At 50.2% G+C, this 23,115-nt stretch overlaps 1 protein-coding gene across 3 annotated transcripts in view; it reads right to left on the bottom strand.

Moving 5' to 3' along the window:
- The window catches only part of UNK (unk zinc finger), a 41,828-nt gene that overhangs the window by 8,740 nt on the left and 9,973 nt on the right, over positions 1 to 23,115 (bottom strand). For 2 of the 3 annotated variants that reach the window (XM_009191262.3, XM_009191261.3), the window contains exons 2-8: positions 7,173 to 7,382; positions 4,903 to 5,079; positions 4,606 to 4,736; positions 3,981 to 4,116; positions 3,313 to 3,430; positions 1,723 to 1,807; positions 75 to 217 (exon numbers count right to left, since the gene is read on the bottom strand). In XM_009191262.3, the coding sequence (XP_009189526.1) occupies positions 75 to 217; positions 1,723 to 1,807; positions 3,313 to 3,430; positions 3,981 to 4,116; positions 4,606 to 4,736; positions 4,903 to 5,079; positions 7,173 to 7,382 (1,000 nt within the window). The remainder of the gene's footprint in view (positions 1 to 74; positions 218 to 1,722; positions 1,808 to 3,312; positions 3,431 to 3,980; positions 4,117 to 4,605; positions 4,737 to 4,902; positions 5,080 to 7,172; positions 7,383 to 23,115) is intronic. The other variant, XM_021927985.2, reaches the window with a different exon arrangement.

The raw sequence follows: 23,115 nt of genomic DNA, 5'->3' as shown, positions 1-23,115 counted from the left end.
CTGAAAGGGCCTAGGAGGCAAGTGTTGGCTCTGTCAGGCATGGTGCCCACCCACTCCCCAGGATGGGCACGTACGGCACTGAGGTCAGGGGCATGCGGGCTGGAGGGGCTCACAGGCACCGAGTCTCCGGCGGCAGACGGCATGTACAGGACAGGACCCGGCTGGGTGGGACTGGACACAGCTGAGGAAGGCTGCAGGTCGTCACTTAGGGGTGGCTCTGCAAGAGTCAGGGGCAGGGGTCAGCAGGCCCGAGCCAGCTCTGTCCCTCCAAAAATGTTCCTGGGTCCCTTCCAAAGGAGACCAGGAATCCCCCTGCACGTAAAGGGAAGGTTCCTACGACATCTCTAGTAATGCCATGTCTGTGCATTTACTGTGTACCAGGTACTGTGCCAGCACTTTGCAGTGACTGTGAATCTTCATGGTGACCAGAAGATACCAGTAACATGGTCTCTGTTTTATAGACAAGAAAACTGAGGCTCAGAGAGGTCAGGTAAACCCACCAAAGTGACAGAGCTGAAAAACAGAAGAGCTGGGACTTGAACGCTGATCCGCACAACTCCAAAGCCTGAATCACTTCCTTATGCTGTCTTAACCAGGCGGTCCCAATGCCCATGGCCGGAGACCACTTCCGCATCAAGAATATGCCTCTCCCTCCCAAGGCCCTCAATTTATTTTCCATTCTCATCTCAGAGATAGGGCCTGAGCCTGGAAAGAGGTTAAGGAGACCCAGGGCAGTATCTTGGGGTAGAAAGAGGTGTTAGCAGGTACAAACTAGAGCTCTGTCTCTGAGACTGGTGGCGGCCCACAGTGTTATGCTGAGGATCCACACCCACACTGTCCCACAAGGCAGCCGAAAGCCACACGTGGCTACTGAGTACCTGAAATAGGCTGGTCTGAATGGAAATATCCTGTGGGCATTAAAATGCACATCAGATCTCACAGACTTACTACAAACAAAGGTAAAATGTCTTGATAATTTTGTATATTGAAATAATAACCTTTTATATTGGGCTAAATATAAATATGCTATTAAAATTAATTTAACAACATACTTTCCAATTAAAAAAAAATTTTTTTTTGACAGAGTCTCACTCTGTTGCCCAGGCTAGAGTGTGGTGGCATGATCTCGGCTCACTGCAACCTCCACCTCCTGGGTTCAAGTGATTCTCATGCCTCAGCCCCCCAAGTAGCTGGGATTACAGGCATGTGTCACCATGCCCAGTTAATTTTCATATTTTGCTATTTTTGTTAACATGCTTAAAGATTTTAACTTTAAAATGACATGGGGTTTATATAATATAGGGGTTGCATTATATTCTAACTGGCTAGCTCTGCTCTAGAGGCCTGAGCAGCACTCAGCAGACAAGAGCTCCATGTTCCATTAGTGATATCTGTCATGGGTATGACATGGGTGACTGGTGGGATTTGCCACGTCAGCTATGGAAGGCACAGTGCCTCAACCCTCCCTGGAACCATAAGTGCCCAACCAGGGGGACACTCCCTGCAGTCTCTATCTCACTACTTTGGAAGCTCTCGGCCGTCAAGGCTACTTCCAGAAAGGTGGGGGAATGGAGCTTCCAGTGGGGACAAGGCCCACTGCTGGCAGGCCGGAACTCCTGTGCAGGGCGTACTGCCAGGGGCCATCCCCGGCCTGAGCCTGAGCGGGCCAGGGGAGGGAGGGGTGGGAGAGGGCACTGCCCTGGGGCAATGGGAACAGCATACGTTCTACGTGGGCAAAGGCGCAGAAGGGTCCTCGGGGACAGCTGCCCGACTGCTGCATGTCGTTGCACTTGGTGGACTTGTAGATCTGGAGGGCAGAGCAGAGGCGGGTCAGGCTCAGGCCCTGAGGGAAGGCTGGGCAGGCTCCCCTTCCTCCAGCATGGGTGGGCTGGCTTAGTCATCTCCTGCCCTGTGTCCCCGGCCCCTCCCCTCCCCTCCACTATGTCTCTCCCTACCAGCTTCTTACTCAAACTCCTGAGGCAGCCCACCACCACTCCCCACTGTCACCGACAGCCTCCCTTCTGGGGTCACAGGTCCCACCAGCCCTCCCAAAGGGATCCCCCAGCGACTCTCCACTCACGGGCATGGCCAGGGCTGTGCCTCTGAATGCGCCTCCTGGGCATTAAGAGAGCCACATCTCAGGCAGCCACCCCTGCCAATGTGACCCCTGCCAGGATACCCTGGGTTGCGACCTATACTAAGTAACCTTCCACTCTGTTGTCTGCAGCTACATAAGGTAGTTTCTGTCCGCGTGTCTACCTCAGGGTGTCGTGGCTTCCACGGAACACCAAGGGCAGGGACTGCAGGTGCCTCTCTGAACCCCAGACAATACCTAGGCACACTGATATGGCCCAGGCTACTTCGCTGGAAGGAGCTTATTTTTTCAATCCTTTTTTTTTTTTTGAGACGGAGTCTCGCTCCATCACCCAGGTTGGAGTGCAGTGGTGCGATCTCAGCTCACTGCAAGCTCCGCCTCCCAGGTTCACGCCATTCTCCTGTCTCAGCCTCCTGAGTAGCTGGGACTACAGGTGCCCGTCACCATACCCAGCTAACTTTTTTTGTATTTTTAGTAGAGATGGGGTTTCACCGTGTTAGCCAGGATGGTCTCGATCTCCTGACCTTGTGATCTGCCCACCTCGGCCTCCGAAAGAGCTGGGATTACAGGCGTGAACCACCGCACCTGGCCCTTTTTTTTTTTTGAGGGAGTCTCGCTCTGTCACCCAGGCTGGAGTGCAGTGGCGCGATCTTGGCTCACTGCAACTTCCGCCTCCCGGGTTCAAGCGATCCTCCCATCTCAGCCTCCCAAGTAGCTGGGGTTACAGGTGCTTGCCACCAAATCTGGCTAATTTTTGTATTTTTAGTAGAGATGGGGTTTCACCATGTTGCAGGTTAGTCGTGAACTCCTGACCTCAAGTGATCCACCCACCTCGGCCTCCCAGAGTGCTGGAATTACAGGCATAAGCCACCATGCTTGGCCCTATTTTTTCAATCCTGATTCACTGGATTACAAGCACCATGAGTGGTGGAGAGCCCAGAGTGGCCAGGTCGCCCCACTCCATCTATACCTGCCCTGTCAGAAGGCCTGGGGGACACAGAACTGGAAGCAGAGGGCTGCTTGCTGAGTATGGGCTCAGAATAGAAGATGCCAAATTCAGCCTGCGGGGTTCCTCTAGGCACTGCCTGGGGAGAGCCGGTGGCCACAAGTCCCTCTTCCAGGATGGCATCAGGATGGGTTCTGCCAACATCTCCACTGACCCTGCCTGCCTCTCCTTACTTCCCAAAGCCACCCCCCAACCCTGCTGTGGGGCCCACCTCGGGGTGGAACTGCTGCTCGGTGCGGGTGTGGCAGTACTGGCAGGCGTCTCCGTTCTCACACTTGCCAGGGTCTCCCCACTCATCCCCGTGCTTGACGTTTGGACATGGAGATGACCTGGCCAACAAGAGGGTGGGGTCAGATGGAGAAAGGAGAGGGTGAGATCGGAGCCTAGCGGGTGCTACCTGGACCCAGCCTTACCGGCGTGGGCACAGAAATGGAAAAGACCAGCTGCAGAGTCAGGGCCTTACTGGTGCCACAAGCCAAGCTCTTTCTCTGGCCCAGCCTGGCCACATCACCACAAAGGATACTGTTTGATTCCCCTCGGCCAGGCCCTCCCACTAGCCCAAGTAGGGTCAGGCTAGAGCCACAACCACACTGTCCACACTGCAGCCTGGTCCTCATCCAACACATTCCCCTCAAGATTCAGAAGCGGTGGGGCCTCAGAGACGGTCTGACCAGGGTCCTCATTCATGCAGGAGGTGAAGCTGGGCTCCTACTGTCCAGCCATCCTCACTATGCCCTCCCCTGGGCCCTGGGTTTGCGATCCTGTCATCCCCAGGACCAGCCTCCCCTCCTCCCAGAGAGCCACAGTGGGAGCAGCCTCTGTCTGACCCCTTCCCTGCCACTCCTCCCTCCCATGGCTGGCCTCCTGGGGCCAAAGGACCTGTATTTGTGCTTCCGGGGGCTCCGCCGCCGGTCCTTGCTGTTGTGGTAGTAGGGACAGGCATAGCCTTGGCGGCACAGCCGCGGGGGCTTCTTGCAAGGCTCCGTCTTATAGTTCCCCAGCACATAAGCAGTCTCTGCACAGGGGGCCAGAGGGCAGGGGTCAGGTGAGAGGAGCTGGAGCACCCCAAGACTAGCAGGACTGGAGTGGAGGGAAGGAGAAGCCACTGGGAAGGAGTCCAAGACAGGAGGCCCCTGCGAGATGTGAGTAGGGCCCCTCCTCCCAGGCCACAGCACAGCCCCAGGTGCAGCAAGGACGACAGATGCTGTCCGTCAGAGAGACACTCACAGCTCACAGGGTGAAAGGGCACTCTTGCAGAGCTGAAAACATTTGCATGTGCACTTATGTACGTGCCTGTGCACATGTGAAAGCCTGGGGGGATCTTGGGAACATGATGTGTCAGAGAAAACGCCCCTGGAGGTGCCTTTTGAATGGTGGATGTAGGGTGGGATGCGGGCCAGGTCAGGGCTTCGGCTACAGCAGGCAGTAGGTGGCGGTGAGTCAAATCCCCAGGGCAGCTATGAGCAGGACAGGGAGGGCGCGGCCGAGGCGTGGATGCCTGTACCTTGCCACCGAGGCTCCTCGCTGAGGATCTTTTCTATCATGGCGTGGCTCGCAGCCCCAGCCGACTGGCCCTCTATGCTCCCTTCTACTGTGGTCTGGCCATTCTGCAAGGCCTCCATGGCCTGAAGCTCCCTGGGAGGAGAGGAAAGAACAGAGAGGGTGGAGAGGGGGCATGAGGGGGCAAGAACCAGAGTGCCAGCCCTCCACTGCAGTCTGAGGTACTCACCGTCATCAGCCGCCAGGCCCCTGCCCTGGACCCCAGCCTACTGCCATCAGCCCAGCCCAGCACCCAGCCCACCTGATGTCGTAGACAGGGGAGCGGAGGTCATGGGGCCCGTGGGCAAAAGCGCAGTGCAGGCCGTTTTTGGTGCAGTTGCCTTTTGAGTCTGTCTCGTGGATGCAGATTCCAGTTTTGTAGTAACGAAGGTGGTACCTGCGCTCAGTGTCTCCTGTGGTTCTGTGCAGGAATGGGCACCTGGAACATGGTAGTGGGGGACACTCAACTTTGCTGCCTGCAGCCTAGGCTTCCCTGTCTACCTCCTGCCCTTTCCCCAACTGTTTTTTTTTGTTGTTTGTTTGTTTTCTTTTTTTTGAGACGGAGTCTCACTCTGCTGCCAGGCTAGAGTACAGTGGTGCGATCTTGGCTCACTGCAACTTCGACTCCCTGGTTCAAGCAATTCTCCTGCCTCAGCCTCCCGAGTAGCTGGTATTATAGGTACACGCCACCATGCCCACCTAATTTTTGTATTTTTAGTAGAGACGGGGCTTCACCTTGTTGGCTAGGATGGTCTCGATCTCCTAACCTCATGATCCACCCGCCTCAGCCTCCCAAAGTGCTGGAATTACAGGCGTAAGCCACTGTGCCCAGCCTTTCCCTAACTGTTGAACAGCTTTCATATATGGCCCTAACTGTTGAACAGCTTTCATATATGGCCTAGGAAGAAGGCAATGGTGAGCCCTCCTGCGGTGTAAGAGAACTGCCCTGCTGCTGCCTGCAGCCTAAACAGGGCCCAACAGGGCCTGGCATTCCTGGGCAGGACAGACATCTGGGAGAACAAATGCTGCCCAGGCTTGGGGGCCATCAGAGAACCAAATATCTACTCAAAACCCAGGTACAGCCTTCATCCCCTGAGTGCTTCTTTAGGCTAGGGGTAGGGTCAGCAAGCCTCGGGCCTCCGTGAGAAACAGGTGCTAGGCCGGGCCAGTAGCTCACACCTGCAATCCCAGCAGGGAGGCAAGGCAGGAAGATCATCTGAGGCCAGGAATTTGAGACCAGCCTGGGCAACACAGTGAAGACATCCCCTGACCCATCTCTACAAATTAAAAATGTTTTAAATCATGGCCAGCCGCGGTGGCTCACGCCTGTAAAACTCAGCACTTGTGGGAGGCTGAGGTGGGTGGATCACCTGAGGTCAGGAGTTTGAGACCAACCTGGACAACATGGCAAAACCCCATCTCTACTAAAATAAAAAAAATTAGCCGGGCATGGTGGCCTGCGCCTGTAATCGCAGCTACTTGGGAGGTTGAGGTAGAATTGCTTAAACCCAGGAGGTGGAGGTTGCAGTGAGCTGACATGGAAGTGCTGGTGGAAGCAGGTGCCCACTCCAGCCTGGCCAACAGAGCAAGACTCCATCTCAAAAAAAAACAAATAAATGAACTGAAGCTGGGCATAGTGGCTCATGCCTGTAATTTCCACACTTTGGGAGGCCGAGGAGGGCAGATCACCTGAGGTCAGGAGGTCGAGACCAGCCTGGCCAGCATGGTGAAACCCTGTCTCTACTAAAAATGCAAACTTAGCCAGATGTTGTGGTGCACGCCTGTAGTCCCAGCTACTTGGGAGGCTGAGGCAGGAAAATCACTTGAACCCAGGAGGCGGAGGTTTCAGTGAGCCAAGATCACACCACTGCACTCCAGCCTGGGCAACAGAGTGGAGTTTGAGGGTGCAGCGAGGATGGTGCCACTGCACTCCAGCGTGGGGGAAAGAGGGAGACCCTGTCTAAATAAATACAATTATACAAATTTTAAAAAAGAGGGCTGACGTAGGGAAGGTTCTATGAGACAAGCAGGGTCAGTGAATGTTCCATCCGTGACACTCCCAGGTGTGGCACCTTCCTATGTCTGTCAGTGCTGTGCCCTATTTCTCTACAGAGATTTGCAGTAAGATATTTAGGGTCAGCAAACCTGGACACCAGTGAGGCGCTCTCTCTAAACAGCCAGCTTTGGTGGGAACTGCACGGGATGTGGCAAGTGTACCTCCCGGATAGGGAGAGGGGCCCTGTGATCCCCAGGGGAGAATGAAAAAAGGCCAGGGAGCCTCCGGGGTTTAGATGTGGGCCCTTAGGCTTAGTGAAAGAAAGGTGTCTTACGTTTCCTAAAAGTGGGAAAGGGAAATGGCACCTCCCCACAGCCCACGGCCAGGGATGGTGGGGTCTGAGCCCAGGATCGGGCCATGGGCTGGGCTGCAACCAGTCCTCTGGATGGCTTCCCAGAATCTGCCCAGCCTACCCTGAGGGCATCTGACCCAGAAGGAGACATGGGGCTCCTCTAAGGACAGCCTGGGTCACTCACTCGTCGCCCTCCGGGCAGAGGCCTGTAGCCTCGTCGTACTTGGTGCAGTAGACGTCAGGGCTGTAATTGAAGGTGCCGTCCCGACGGCGGATGGACCGGCGGCGCCGCTGGTTCACGAAGTGCCAGTGGAAGCAGGTGTAGGGCCGATGCTGCGTGCATTTGTGTTGCACAAAGAGTGGGCACTGCTCCGTGCGGAATTCTTTCAGGTACCTGCAGAGAGAGCCCCATGTGGGGCAGGCCAGGAGCAGAGAATGAAATCTCTTGTTTCCCAGCAAGAAGTTAGCTGCCAAGTCCCCGGAGGGCCCTGCTCTGGGGTGCTAGTTCCACTGGGACACCAGGAGAGACCCAGAGCTGTAAGGCTACACCTCAACTCTAGGATCCAAACCAACACCCCAGTCCCACACCAGCCTGAAAGGCAGGAACCAGAGACCACAGCGGCCTCGGCGGTCAGCTGTCTGCTGTGTTGACCAGCTGTGGCGTTAGTCAGCAGCTTGGTTCTCTGAGCCCTTTCCAAGGTTTCCCAAGTCAAACCACTAATCACAGGCAAAGGGCTGCAAACAAGAGCATGAGGCACCTCTGCCAAACTCTACAGGCCTCTGCTACCCAGGTCCACCTGCCTGTTGTTGCAGGCCTCGCCTGTAGCATGAGCTGAGGCTGTGGGCTGAGAGGAGGAATCTGCAGATAAGCACTTAGGCTTTTCAGCTCTGAAGCTGAAAGCCCAGGTCACAAGGCATCCCTCGGGACTACTGACTCAGTAATTACCGTCCTTTCTGCCCGCCTCCGCCCAGAGACATTTCCTAGCACTACCTAGATCTGTGCTTGGGGAAAAAAACTCATACTGACGTTCTGAAGAGACCCACCCCCCCACCCCGCCCCTGCTGCTCCAGCCTGTTCTGTCCCGTCCTGTCACCTCACATGGAGTACCTGCAGCAGCCGGGCTATTTATGTCCTGGGGGCATGAAGCTGTCTCCTTTTGGCCGCCTCCTCCCAACCTTCACTGGTCTCTCTCCTCTGCCCTGCATGTGTAACATCCAAGACACTCCCAAATCTCTTCTCCCACATCCCACCCAGTGGAAGGCCCCAGACCCACTTACCCCCTTACATCTGGGTTTTTGTTCACTACATGTGTCCAGGTTGGGGGGTCTCCTAGACTGGATCCCCCCGCCCCTGGCCCCAGGAAGGACAAGCAGTTAGTGTAGTTCTTTTTAGTCTCTCGAGCCTAACAATGCAAGCAACAAATGACTTGGGATAGGGCATCTAACGCCATTCAGAAGGATGGTGCCAGAGGCTTGGAGACTGCAGAAAGAAGCATGAAGGGAACAAGTCGATCCAAACGAGGGATCCTTGACCCAGGATGGGATGCAGGAAGGAGGAAGGGGGAAGCGGGGAGGACAGGTACTAGCGGATGAAGAATTTGAAGGTGTTTTCGGAACAGGAACAGGATGAGCTTAGAGACAGAGTGTGTCTGTCTGAGCCCCCAGTACCTTTGTGGATGTGCATGGAATAGGAAGGGAACAGAAACGAGAAAAGGAGAATAAGGTGAGGTGCAGGAGACAAACTGCAAATTTCAAGGGCTTCATCTCTGGGCTCCAGGTACATCCTGAAGACCCCAGGCAGAAATCTGGAAGGCTCCCTACAGCCTGATGTTCTCCTGGTCCCTTTGGCATCTGAAGCAAAGGTTCTTCTCCTTTACTGTCTGGTTAGACAGAAAGCTGTGCCCTCCTGCCGCACACAGGCACCAAGCCTGGCACTGAGCTGGGATACCCATTCCTCAAACTGCTACAACCATCCCTCTCCTGGGAGGTACATCCTCTTCCTGACTTTTTGGACCCACAAAGAAACTACCTCAGGAGGTAACAGAAAATGGGAGAGAAGGAACTTTCCTGAAAGAAGGAAGCTGGGCCCAGAGACAGCAGCACAGAAGAGTGAGGCATGGTTAGAATGGGCAGATTAAGGACGGAACACCCAGTTACACTGGAATCTCATATAAGCAATGAATAATATTTTAGCCTAATTAAGTCTCAAATATTACATGGGACATACTTATCCTAAAGAAATTATCTGTTTCTGGTCAGGCGCGGTGGCTCACACCTGTAATCCTAACACTTTGGGAAGCCGGGGCGGGTGGATCACCTGAAGTCTGGAGTTCAAGACCAGACTGGCCAAAATGGTGAAACCCGGTCTCTACTAAAAATATTTAAAAAATGGCTGGGCGCGGTGGCATGAGCCCATGGATGCCTGTAATCCCAGCACTTTGGGAGGCTAAGGCGGGCGGATCACAAGGTCAAGAGATCGAGACCATCCTGGCCAACCTGGTGAAACTGTCTCTACTAAAAAATACAAAAATTAGCTGGGCGTGGTGGCCTGTGCCTGTAGTCCCAGCTACTTGGGAGGCCAAGGCAGGAGAATCACTTGAGCCTGGGAGGCGGAGGTTGCAGTGAGCCGAGATTGCACCACTGCACTCCGGCCTGGTGACAGAGCAAGGCTCCATCTCAAAAAAAAAAAAAAAAAAAATTACCCAGACATAGTGGCACATGCCTGTAGTCCCAGCTATTCAGGAGGCTGAGGTAGGAGAATTACTTGAACCCAGGAGGCAGAGGTTGCAGTGAGCCAAGATCGTGCCATTGCACTCCAGCCAGGGCAACAAAAGCAAAACTACATCTCACAAAAAAAAAAAAAAAAAAAAAAAGAAATTATCTGTTTCCAATGTAACTGGCATCCTGGTTTGTTTTTAAGAGACAGGGTCTTGTTATGTTGCCCAGACTGGAGTGCAGTGGCTGTTCACAGGCTCAATCATGGTATAGCACAGACTCAAACTCTTGGCCTCAAGTAATCCTCCTGCCCCAGTCTCCAGAGGAGCTGGGGTTACAGGTATGCGCCACTATGCCCAGCCAGCATCCTTTATTTGCTAAACCTGGTAGTTCTAAGAGTGACACGTGCCTGCCTGGTGTCAGTGCCTTATGAAAGCACAGGGAGGCAGGAGGAGAAACCTAGGATATGTTCACCCTGCCTCTGGGCACAGTCTGTCCTGGAGAAAGAAAGGTCCCCGAGGACAGGAGCTAGACCTGGTGAGCCTGCTGACTTGGGGCAGACATGTCCACGGTGCCATGTGCAGATGAGACTCCAAAGAGGCTCTAGCTGGCAGGGCTCTCATAGATCAGGACAGACAGTGAGCCACAGATTCCATGGTAAGCCTCTTCACTTCCATTCCCACTGCCCTGGATCAGGGACTTAGGATCTTTTCCTAAACTGACCTCTCTGTTACTGGCCTTTCTCTGTCCAGATGACACTGCATGGTGCTCAACCCTCTTCCTAGAGCCCGAATTTAACTTTTTTTTTTTTCTTTTTTCTTTCTGAGACGGAGTCTCCCTCTGTTGTCCAGGCTGGAGTGCAGTGGTGTGATCTTGGCTCACTGCAACCTCCGCCTCCCAGGTTCAAGCAATTCTCCTGCCTCAGCCTCCCGAGTAGCTGAGACTACAAGTGCGTGCCACCACACCTGGCTAATTTTTTTGTATTTTTAGTAGAGACAGGGCTTCACTGTGTTAGCCAGGATGGTCTCGATCTCCTGATCTTGTGATCCACCCGCCTCAGCCTCAGCCTCCCAAAGTGCTGGGATTACAGGCTTGAGCCCCTGTGCCGGCCAGCAAACTCCTCTTGTAAAGGACCAAATGGTAAATATTTCAGACTTTAGATTTCTTTTTCTGTTTTTTTTTTTTGAGACAGAGTCTCACTCTTTTGCCCGGGATGGAGTGAAGTGGCATGATCTCGGCTCACTGCAAACTCTGCCCCTGGGGTTCAAGCACCTCAGCCTCCCAAAGTGCTAGGATTATAGGCGTGAGCCACTGCACCCAGCGGACTTTAGATTTCTTTTTGAGGGGATAACATTTTGCAAAGTTGGGGGATCCCTTTTATCAAAATGGATTACAAATGTTCATCGTTAATTGTGACTCTGTAATACATACATATATATTTTATATATATACACACCCAAACACACACACACACACACACATACACACACATAAAAATTTTTCTTTCTTTAAGGCAGGGGCTCGCTCTGTTGCCCAGGCTGGAGTGCAGTGGCTCAAGCAGGGCTCACTGCAGCCTTGACCTCCTGAGCTCAAGTGATCCTCCCACTTCAGCCTCTGGAGTAGCTGGACTATAGGTGCGTGCCCCCATGCCCAGCTAAATTTTTTTGATTTTTAGTACAGACAGGTCTCGCTATGTTACCCAGGCTGGTCATGAACTCCTGAGTTCAAGTAATCCTCCCCGGCTTTGACCTCCTCAAGTGCTGGGATTACAGGTGTGAGCCACCACACCTGGCCTATAATGAGATTTTTATGTATTTCATCTTTGAAAATGTCTTTTCACATATATAGGTATTGCTAAATGTTGATAACATTCCACAAGCACACGGGCTTGTTTTTTTTCCATTTGAGACAGTCTCACTCTGTCACCCAGGAGTGCACTGGTGCAATCATAGCTCACTGTAGCCTCAACCTCCAGGGCTCAGGTGATCCTTCCACCTCAGCCTCCCAGGTAGCTGGGACTATAGGGGCCCGCCACCGCACCCGGCTAATTTTTTGTATTTTTAATAGAGACAGGGTTTCACCATGGTCTCGATCTCCTGACTTTGTGATCTGCTCACCTCAGCCTCCCAAAGTGCTGGGATTACAGGTGTAAGCCGCCACGCCCAGCCAAGCATATAATTTTTATTCAGGATATCCATCTCTTAGATGACAATTATAGAATTCCACTATTTTTTTTTTTTTTTTTTTGAGACGGAGTCTCGCTCTGTTGCCCAGGCTGGAGTGCAGTCGCACGATCTTGGCTCACCGCAACCTCTGCTTCCCGGGTTCAGGCGATTCTCCCTGCCTTAGCCTCCCGAGTAGCTGGGATTACAGGTACCCGCGACCACACCCGGCTAATTTTTGTATTTTTTGGTAGAGACGGGGTTTCCCCTTGTTGGCCAGGCTGGTCTTGAACTCCTGACCTCAGGTGATCCGCCAGCCTCGGCCTCCCAATGTGCTGGGATTACAGGTGTGAGCCACCATGCATGGCCAGAATTCTATTAATACTTATCTTTTAATCACTTCCAGTTGAAGATATGTCGTAAACTCAATTGTGCAGATTTTTTATTTTTATTTTTTAGATGGAATCTCACTCTGTCACCCAGGCAGGAGTGCAGCAGCGTGATCTCAGCTCACTGCAACCTCTGTCTCCCACATTCAAGCGATTCTCCTGCCTCAGCCTCCCGAGTAGCTGGAACTACAGGCATGCGCCACCACACCCGGCTAATTTTTGTATTTTTTGGTAGAGACGGGATTTCCCCTTGTTGGCCAGGCTGGTCTTGAACTCCTGACCTCAAGTGACCTGCCCACCGCCTCCCAAAGTGCTGGGATTACAGGTGTGAGCCACCGTGCCCACCCGATGGATTTCAAAATAGAGAAATTTCCTTTGTGTTCACATTGAGATGCAAAATCCCTGATAAAACTATAGCCTGCATTTGGAACATGTGTGTAGGAATGGAGAGCTTGCCTTTGTTTTCACTTTTGACAGCACAGGAAGTATACAAGGCAGCTTAACATGACATAATGATTTAAACATTTGCTGTCATCAACATGACTTCCCTGAAGCATAAGGTTTGCATAAGCACTGTTTTACTTTGGAGTTTTAGGTTGAATTCATTAACAAACATTACCTAGTCTGCAGCAAAAGCTAATTTCCAAAGCCATTCAGCATTTAATAGTGGTTGAGAGCGATTCTCCTCAGAAAATTTTCAATCTCAGCCCTGAGCTCAAAAAGTTGAAAGAAAACTACCACTGCTCAGTCATCAAACTACTGCGTAGCAGGGCACATCAGAATATTCAGCTTCTATTTCGGACAAAAACTCATGGAACCGGCCGGGCGCGGTGGCTCATGCCTGTAATCCCAGCACTTTGGGAGGCCGAGGCGGGCGGATCACGAGGTCAGGAGATCGAGACCATCCTGGCTAACACGGTGAAACCCCGTCTCTACTAAAAATACAAAAAATTAGCCGGGCATGGTGGCGAGCGCCTGTAATCCCAGCCACTGGGAGGCTGAGGCAGGAGAATGGCATGAACCCAGGAGGCGGAGCTTGCAGTGAGCCCAGATCGCACCACTGCACTCCTGCCTGGGCAACAGGGCGAGACTCCGTCTCAAAAAAAAAAAAAAACTAATGGAACTGATGATGATTCACAAAACCAAGTAAAATTACTGATGCTAAGGGTTTAACAACACATGATAAACTAAAACATTTCCTGCAAAGTACCTGCTGATGAATAATACAATGAATAAACCACCTTACATTTTCACAAGTTTCGTAAATTTGTTCAATTATTTTTCTGCTGTACACATATTTTTACCACCACCAGTTGTAAAAGATACTAGCAGATTACACTTTAGGTTGTACTGAATTAGTGTTTTCTTAGCTTTTTTGAAAATACTCTCACCTGTAATTGTTCCAAACAAACTATTCATAGAGGTTAATTCCTCACTCTCTTCAAACTTGGCATCAACTCCATGAATAAGTAAAAACTAAACAGTAATAGTAACTAGCTGTGGACTCATCAACAGCCAGGAAAAACCACATGAAATCGGCCTTTTTTTTTTTTTTTTTTTTTTTTGGTGACGGTGTCTGGCTATGTTACCAGGCTGGAGTACAGTGGTGTGATCTTGGCTCATTGCAACCTCCGCATCCCGGGTTCAAGTGATTCTCCTGTCTCAGACTCCTGAGTAGCTGGGACTACAGGCGTGGGCCACCACACCCAGCTAATTTTTGTATTTTTAGTAGAGACGAGGTTTCACCATGTTGGCCAGGGTGGTCTCAATCTCCTGACCTTGTGATCCGCCCACCTTGGCCTCTCAAAGTGCTAGGATTACAGGTGTGAGTCATGGCGCCCAGCCCAGCCTTCTGTTTTAATTGACTACTGATGTTGCTCCTAACGTCCTCAACATTTTGAGACACTGTTCCTGCTGAAAAGCTAACACTCTCAAACAAAAGTGTGTTTTCTCTGGACACACTTCTCCAGCTCCTGCAATCAAACACAATTTAATTAACTCAACATCAGTAAATGGCTTTCCTTGCCTAGCTAACAAACGAGCCACTCAGAAACCTGCTTCAGTTGTAGCCTGCAACTGAAACTACAAAAATGTAGTTTTCATTCTTATGAAGAAATTCTGCTGTAAGGAAATATTCCTAACTGCATGCAGTGGCTTATCCCCGTAATCCCACCAACTCAAGAGGCGGAGGTGGGAGGATCACTTGAGCCCAGGAGTTTGAAGGCAACATAGCAAGACTCTATCACTAAAACATTTTTAAAACATAATTTTAAGAAAACGAAGCCAGGCATGCACCTGTAGTCCCAGCTACTTGGGAGGCTGAAGTGAGAGGATCACTAAACCCAAGAGTTTGAGGCTGCAGTGAGCTACGGTTGCACCACTGCATGCCAGCCTGGGTGACAGAACGAGACCCTGTCTCAAAAAAAAAAAAAAAAAAGACATCTATGCTGAAAAATTCATCAGCATTATCAGACGAAGCACTTATCACAATATTCCCAACTCGTAAAAAAGCAATGGTCAGAAAAAAATTTTTAGGTCAGGTGCAGTGGCTCACTCCTGTAATCTCAGCACTTTGGGAGGCCAAGGTGGGCAAATCACTTGGGGTCAGGAGTTTGACACCAGCCTGGCCAACATCGAGAATCCCGTCTCTACCAAAAATAAAAAAAAAATTACCCAGGCGTGGTGAGTCACACCTATAATCCCAACTACTTGAGTGGCTGAGGCATGAGAATCACTCGAACCAGGGAAGTTGAGGTTGAAATGAGCTGAGATCGGACCACTGTACTCCAGCCTGGGCAACAGAGCAATCTCCAAAAAAAAAAAAAAAGGTGGGGGCCGGGTGCAGTGGCTCGCGCCTGTAATCCCAGCACTTTGGGAGGCCAAGACGGGTGGATCACAAGGTCAGGAGTTTAAGACCAACCTGGCCAACATGGTGAAATCCTGTCTCTACTAAAAATACAAATTAGCCAGGTGTGGTGGCAGGTGCCAGTAGTTCCAGCTACTCAGGAGGCTGAGGCAGAAGAATCACTTGAACCCGGGAGATGGAGGTTGCAGTGAGCTGAGATCACGCCACTGCACTCCAGCCTGGGCGACAGAGCAAGACTCTATCTCAAAAAAAAAAAAAAAAAAAAAAAACGGTGGCTCACGCCTGTAATCCCAGCACTTTGGGAGGCCGAGATGGGTGGATCACGAGGTCAGGAGATCGAGACCATCCTGACTAACATGGTGAAACCCCGTCTCTACTAAAAATACAAAAATTAGCCGGGCGCGGTGGCGGGCGCCTGTAGTCCCAGCCACACGGGAGGCTGAGGCAGGAGAATGGCGTGAACCCGGGAGGCGGAGCTTGCAGTGAGTGGAGATTGCGCCACTGCACTCCAGCCTGGGAGACAGAGCGAGACTCCGTCTCAAAAAAAAAAAAAAAAAAAAAAATTTTAAAGGAATATTCCTTTCTTTTTCTTTCGCTATCACCAGGCTGGAGTGCAGTAGTGTAATCACGGCTCATTGCAACCTCAACTCCTGGGCTCAAGTTGTACTCCTGCCTCAGCCCCCCCAAAGTGCTGGGATTACAAGCATAAGCCACCATGCACAGTCACAGCTATCTTTATTATTAGATGCTTTTCCACCGAATGTGTTAACAAAATAATCCACATGCCACCGAGCCTTAAAAGTGTAATACTTGAAGTGCATTTTTCTCTTCCTCTCTTCCTCTCTTCTTTTGACATAAGAGGTATGCAACAGTGATGAAGAATGTATAAAATGTGGTATGCTGGCCAGGCACAGGGGCTCATGCCTGGAATCCCAGCACTTTGGGAGGTCGAGGTGGGCGGATCAGAGGTCAGGAGATCAAGACCATTCTGGCTAACACAGTGAAACCCCATCTCTACCAAAAATACAAAAAATTAGCCGGGTGTGGTGGCGGGCGCCTGTAGTCCCAGCTACTCGGGAGGCTGAAGCAGGAGAACGGCATGAATCCGAGAGGCAGAGCTTGAAATAAGCCCGATTGCGCCACTGCACTCCAGCCTGAGCAACAGAGCGAGGCTCCGTCTCAAAAAAAAAAAAAAGTGGTATGCTGATACGTGCAGCAATGTGAAGCAATGAGCATCACATATAGTCAGTCTCCTGTTGCAACTACTCGACTCTGCCGCTGAAGGGCACAAGCAGCCAGGACAATAGAGAAACGAATGAGCGCAGGTTCAAAGGAAGCTTTATTTTATTTATTTATTTTTTATTTTTTGAGACAGAATCTAACTCTGTCGCCTAGGCTGGAGTGCAGTGGTGCGATCTCTGCTCACTGCAAGCTCCGCCTCCTGGGTTCATGCCATTCTCCTGCCTCAGTCTCCCAAGTAGCTGGGATTACAGGCACCCGCCACCGCGCCCAGCTCATATTTTGTATTTTTGGTAGAGACAGGGTTTCACTTCATTAGCCAGGATGGTCTCGATCTCCTGACCTCGTGATCCGCCCAACTCGGCCTCCCAAAGTGCTGGGATTACAGGCGTGAGCCACCGTGCCTGGCCCAAAGGAGGCTTTATTTAGGGACTCTTTGAAATTCATATAATCGTCACATCACGAAATGTCATTTTTTTCAGTCATTGAAAAAATGTGAAGGGAGGGCACAGTGGCTCATGCCTGTAATCCCAGCACTCTGGGAGGCCAAGGCGGTGGATTGCTTGAGCTCAGGAGTTAGGAAATCAGCCTGGGCAATGTGGCAAAACCCTGTCTCTACCAAAAAAGTACAAAAATTAGCCAGGTGTGGTGGTGCACACCTATAGTCACAGCTACTCAGAAGGCTGAGGCAGGAGGATTCTTTGAGCCTGGGAGGTCAAGGCTGCAGTGAGCCAAGACTGTCCTACTGTGCTCCAGCCAGGAGGATAGACTGAGACCTGTCTCAAAAGAAAGTGGGCCATAAAAAAGCAGGCAGCAGGCTGGATTTGGTATGCAGGCTGGTTTGCCGACCTCTGCTCTACACTTGGGTATTTTTGTCTTCTTTTCCCCTTTTTGTGGAGAAAGGGGTCTCACTATATTGCCCGAGCACGTCTCGAACTCCTGGGCTCAAGCTATCCTCTGGCCTCTGCTCCCTAAGTGCTGGGATTACAGGTGACCTCTGCTCTAAACAGTTGATATGCCCCATCGCATCACACCCTTACATCTCCATACTTTTGATCATGTTGTCCCCTGGGTCTAGATCACCCTGAGGGTTCTCTGACCCTGCCTGCCCCCTCTTCCATGTTCCTACTACACTATGTGAATACTGCTGGTACAGCCACCACAGTGGGTTCTGACTGTTTTATACACTGCCACATCTATCACCTTTGTACCCCTGCACAGAGCTGACCCACAGCAGGTGTCTGAGAGGTGTAGAAGTGAAAAGAAAAGCAAAAAGCATACCAAGTGGTACAAGCCTGGTATAAAGCAGCTCTGCACGAACCCAATAAAACACAGAGAAGCAGCTCCAACCTCTGACTTAGATACTTCTCCTGGCAATTAACTCAGCAAGCTCTCTATTCCACATCATGTCTGCTCAGCTTTGTTCCTCACCTGAACACTAACATTGAGATCTTCCGCCTCACACACAGAGTCAGTTGCTGGCATTTGGCTCCTCTTTTGTCATTGGTGCTGAGAATGTGCAGAGACCATTACAGATCTACTTTTTGAAAAAAAGAATCTCATTCTGTCACCCAGGCTGGAGTGCAGTGGTGCAATTACAGGTCACTGCAGCCTCCCAGGCTCGAGCAATCTTACCACCTCAGCCTCTCAAATAGCTGGGACTATAGGCACCTGCCACCCCACCCAGCTAATTTTTATATTTTTTTATAGAGATGACATTGCCCAGGCTGGTCTCAAACTCCTGACCTCAAGCAACCCTCTTTAGCCTCTGAAAGTGCTGGGATTACAGGCATGAGCCACCATGCACAGCCACTACAGATTAATTCCTGTTTCTATTTCCTCCAACAACCAATGGGTATCATGATGACTACTGGCAAAAGCTGGGTACCAGTCAGACATGGTGGCTCATGCCTGTAATCCCAGCACTTTCGGAGGCCAAGGCAGGTGGATCACCTGAGGCCAGGAGTTTGAGATCAACCTGGTCAATATGGCAAAACCCCGTCTCTACTAAAAATACAAAAACTAACCGTGGTTTGGTGTAGTGCCACATGCCCGTAATCCCAGCACTCTGGGAGGCCAAGGTGGACAGATCACCTGAGATCAGGAGTTCAAGACCAGCCTGGCCAACAGGGCAAAACTCCATCTCTATTAAAAATACAAAAATTAGGCCAGGCTTGGTGGCTCATGTCTGTAATCCCAACACTTTGGGAAGCTGAGGTGGGGGGATCACCTGAGGTCAGTTCGAGACCAGCCCGGCTAACATGGCGAAACCCCGCCTCTACTAAAAAATACAAAAATTAGCTGGGTGTGGTAGCATGCACCTGTAATCCCAGCTACTCAGGAGGCTGAGGCGGGAGAGTCACTTGAACCCAGGAGGCCTAGATTGCAGTGAGCCGAGATCCCCCCATTGCACTCCAGCCTGGGCGACAAGAGCAAGACTGTCTTAAAAAAAAAAAAAAAGAGCTGTGGTCAATCTTTTTGTGGAGTGCATGTCTGTGCATGTCTGCATGAATGTCCACCCTGTATGTTTTATGTTTGTTTATAATCTGATTTGGACAAACCTACAGATTTGAGTACAGAGACATATAGGCAAGACAATGATGAACTCCAGACAACCAAGACGAGCCAACAGGGCCAGGCGCGGTGGCTCACGCCTGTAATCCCAGCACTTTGGGAGGCCGAGGCGGGTGGATCACGAGGTCAGGAGCTTGAGACCATCCTGGCTAACAAGGTGAAACCCTGTCTCTACTAAAAATACAAAAATTAGCCAGGCATAGTGGTGGGTACCTGTAGTCCCAGCTACTCGGGAGGCTGAGGCAGGAGAATGGCATGAACCCGGGAGGCGGAGCTTGCAGTGAGCCAAGATTGTGCCACTGTACTCCAGCCTGGGCAACAGAGCAAGACTCCATCTAAAAAAAAAAAAAAAAGACAAGCCAACAGAAAGAGGTGGCGCTGCAACACCAGATTTGCTCAGGACTTGGTGAATCCCAGAACAGTGAACAGCAAGATGTAAGCCCAACAAAAGGGACAAGAGATTGAGCCGGTAGAATAACTCACTCTGGATGCCACTCAGCCTCGGGACATGGGCCATGAGTTTTCAAGATGGAGTGGCCAGTGAGGAAGCACCTGTTCCTGCAGTTCCTGCTGCTCTCCTGGCCATTCCAGCCTGGGGGACAGAGCAAAACTCTGTCTCAAAAACAAAAACAAAAAACAAATATATACAAGCTTTAACTTGAATATAAGGTCTTTTTTAAATGCAAGACAAAGTCCTGATCTTAAACATTCTTTATTGAAATCTAACCATAATATGATAGGATTCTGCAACTAGCACAAAAGGAAAGGAAAAACAAAAAGCCAAAAAAACCCAGTCATTGTTGAAGATTATTTGTAGTATCCAAAGGCTCAAATAATGCTTCTCTGTAATCTCCTGTTTTCCATGTTAACACTTCCATGTACCTACTTCTTTCCTTCCCCCACATATAACTCCTAAAAAGAAATGTAGTCACTGAGGCCATAATTCATGGCTTATCCAAGGTTCTTTAAGTTTGAGAATAAAGTATGTTTTACCCTCAAAGAGAATACTGTAAGAGCATATGAGCTGTAAATTAAAATTCTAATTATTCATCCAAGTATGTATATGTTTCTTGCAAGCTGCTAAAAATCTTTCCTTATTTTTGCAAATCTGAAAGGTAAACTACTATCAGTTCTACATTCGATATTTATAAGGATATATGTACACATTCTGACACCAAACATGACCCAGAAACCATACAACTTTCTAATAGTAACCACGTTGGTGGGAGTTACTAAAAATGGCTTTTAGTTTAGGCTGGGTGTGGTGTCTCAGGCCAGCGCTTTGGGGAGCAGAGGACGGAAGACTGCTTGAGGTCAGAAGTTCCAGACCAGCCTGGCAACATAGTAAGACCCTGACTTCACGAAACAAATCTAAAAATAAAAAATCAGTCAGGTGTGGTGGTACAGGCCTATAGTCCCAGCTACTCAGGAGGCTGAAGTGAGGATCATTTGAGCCCAGGAGTTCAAGGCTGCAGTGAGCTATGATTACGTCACTGCACTCTAGCCTGGGTGACAGAGTAAGACCGTATCTCCCAAAAAAAAAAAAAAAAAAAAGCTTTAAAAAATAAGGGAAAATAAAGCTATAATTGGTGGTAGGTAAATATTTGGATGGATCTGACACACTACACAGCTACAGAGATGTGGCTTCCAAATCTTCTAAAGTGATCCTGATTTAGAACATTCTCTCTGACAGAAAAAGCAAGCTCAGGGAGTATTATTCAGGCAAATAAAGTGTCTAGTGAATTTCTAAGTGTGTCTGAACCTCCTTTGATCCCACACTGGCCTTTAGTCAGAGTAAACACAATATGATCTTATGGCCACTATGAAGCCCCTAGATGCAATGAAACTCCCGACCGCACCTGTGCACACACGCATGTGCACACACACACAGCAACCCACAGTTCAGGTGCTACGCGCACTCAAGCAAGTCAGTGTTTTACAGTGGGGGAGCCAATCACTGGCAATTATTTCAGCCCACTTTTCACTGGGGCTCACTGGAACATTCTGACACCTGTGAGCTGTCCTGCCCCAAGAACTAACAAGAGCCAGGAAGGTGTGCAACTAGTCTATGTGTCCATGGTCCCTTCTTTCTATAATTGTCCCCTTGCCCTATGGGGCCTAGAGCTGGTGAAACTGAGGAAGGTTCATGTAAGGGTCACTCACATCACTGATTTTTTTTTTTTTTTTTTTTTGAGACGGAGTCTCGCTCTGTTGCCCAGGCTGGAGTGCAGTGGCCGGATCTCAGCTCACTGCAAGCTCCGCCTCCCAGCTTTATGCCATTCTCCAGCCTCAGCCTCCCGAGAAGCTGGGACTACAGGCACCTGCCACCTCGCCCTGCTAGTTTTTTGTATTTTTTTTTTTAGTAGAGACGGGGTTTCACCGGGTTAGCCAGGATGGTCTCGATTTCCTGACCTCGTGGCCCACCCGTCTCAGCCTCCCAAAGTGCTAGGATTACAAGCTTGAGCCACCGTGCCTGGCCCACATCACTGATTTTAGAGAATATTCAAGAGTACAAAAAAGCCCCGTTCATTCTCCCCCAAATCATATAATACCTTGACTTTATTCAAAGTTTTTCTGGCCGGGCATGGTGGCTCACACTTGTAATCTCGGCACTTTGAGAGGCCAAGACGGGCAGATCGCTTGAGGCCAGGAGTGTGAGACCAGCCTGGCCAACAAGGTGAAACCCCATCTCTACTAAAAATACAAAAATTAGGCCGGGCGCGGTGGCTCAAGCCTGTAATCCCAGCACTTTGGGAGGCCGAGACGGGCGGATCACGAGGTCAGGAGATCGAGACCATCCTGGCTAACACGGCGAAACCCCGTCTCTACTAAAAATACAAAAAAACTAGCCGGGCGAGGTGGCGGGCGCCTGTAGTCCCAGCTACTCGGGAGCCTGAGGCAGGAGAATGGCGTGAACCCGGGAGGCGGAGCTTGCAGTGAGCCGAGATCCAGCCACTGCACTCCAGCCTGGGCGACAGAGCGAGACTCCGTCGCACAAAAAAAAAAAAAAAAAATTAGCCAGGTGTGGTGGCATGTACCTGTAATCCCAGCTACTCAGGAGGCTGACACACTACAATCGCTTGAGCCCAGGAGGCGGAGGTTGCAGTGAGCTGAGATCATGCCACTGTACTCCAGCCTAGGCAATAGAGCAAGACCCTATCTCAAAAACCAAAAAATAAAAAAATAAAAAAAAAAACAGAAAAAAAAACCCACAAAGTTTTTCTGTACATAGCTAGCCTGAAAAAGCTAGCCTGGAAAACCTCCAGTTTTATGACTTTAGTAATATGTTTAAACTAACATGTTCTTTGTACAGTTTTCTGTACAACAAAGTATTTGGCCCTAAACTGAGTGGGTCAGTTTAGAACATACATCCATCATATAAGATACAAGCAGTATGATGGAGGCGCTACAAAGACTGGAGAATGAAATAAGAATTCAAGTGGATGTGGAAGAGAGAACTGTTCTCTGAAGATGCTGCTGCCCTGTGCGTGCCCTAGGAACTGAAGAATCTATTTTAGTGTGGATGCAACTAAAGAAGGCATTCAATCAGGGCTGTTGAAGCAAGGAGCAATGCAACTGAAAGCAGTGACTACAGCCCAGTTCAAATAATGGTGAACAGTACCTACACTGTGCTAAGTGTCAAGCACTGTTTTAAGCACTTTACATATATGAACTCATTTATTTCACCCTTATAACAACCCCATGAGACAGGGAATATTCCTATTCTCAGGAAACTGATACACAAAGAGGTAAGTCACTTGCCCAAGATCTCACAGCTAGTAACTGATAGAGCTGGGCCTCAAATCCAGGTGGTGTGACCCTGGAGTCAGTACTCCTAACTACCATGCTGACTGTTAAGAAATGCTTAATTTCTTTTCTTTTCTTTTTTTTCTTTCTTTTTTTTTTGAGACGGAGTTTCGCTCTTGTTGCCCAGGTTGGAGTGCAATGGCGTGATCTCGGCTCATTGCAACCTCCGCCTCCTGGGTCCTAGTGGTTCTCCTGCCTCAGTCTCCCTAGTAGCTGGGATTACAGGTGCCTGTCACCACGCCCAGCTAGTTTTTTGTATTTTTAGTAGAGACAGGGTTTCACTATGTTGGCCAGGCTGGTCTCGAACTCCTGACTTCAGGTGATCCACCCACCTCAGCCTCCCAAAATGCTGGGATTACAGGCGTGAGCCACCAT

This window comes from Papio anubis, chromosome 17, assembly GCF_008728515.1.
Source record: "Papio anubis isolate 15944 chromosome 17, Panubis1.0, whole genome shotgun sequence".
Classification (NCBI taxonomy): Eukaryota; Metazoa; Chordata; class Mammalia; order Primates; family Cercopithecidae; genus Papio; species Papio anubis.
This window is presented reverse-complemented; position numbering and strand designations above follow the sequence as displayed.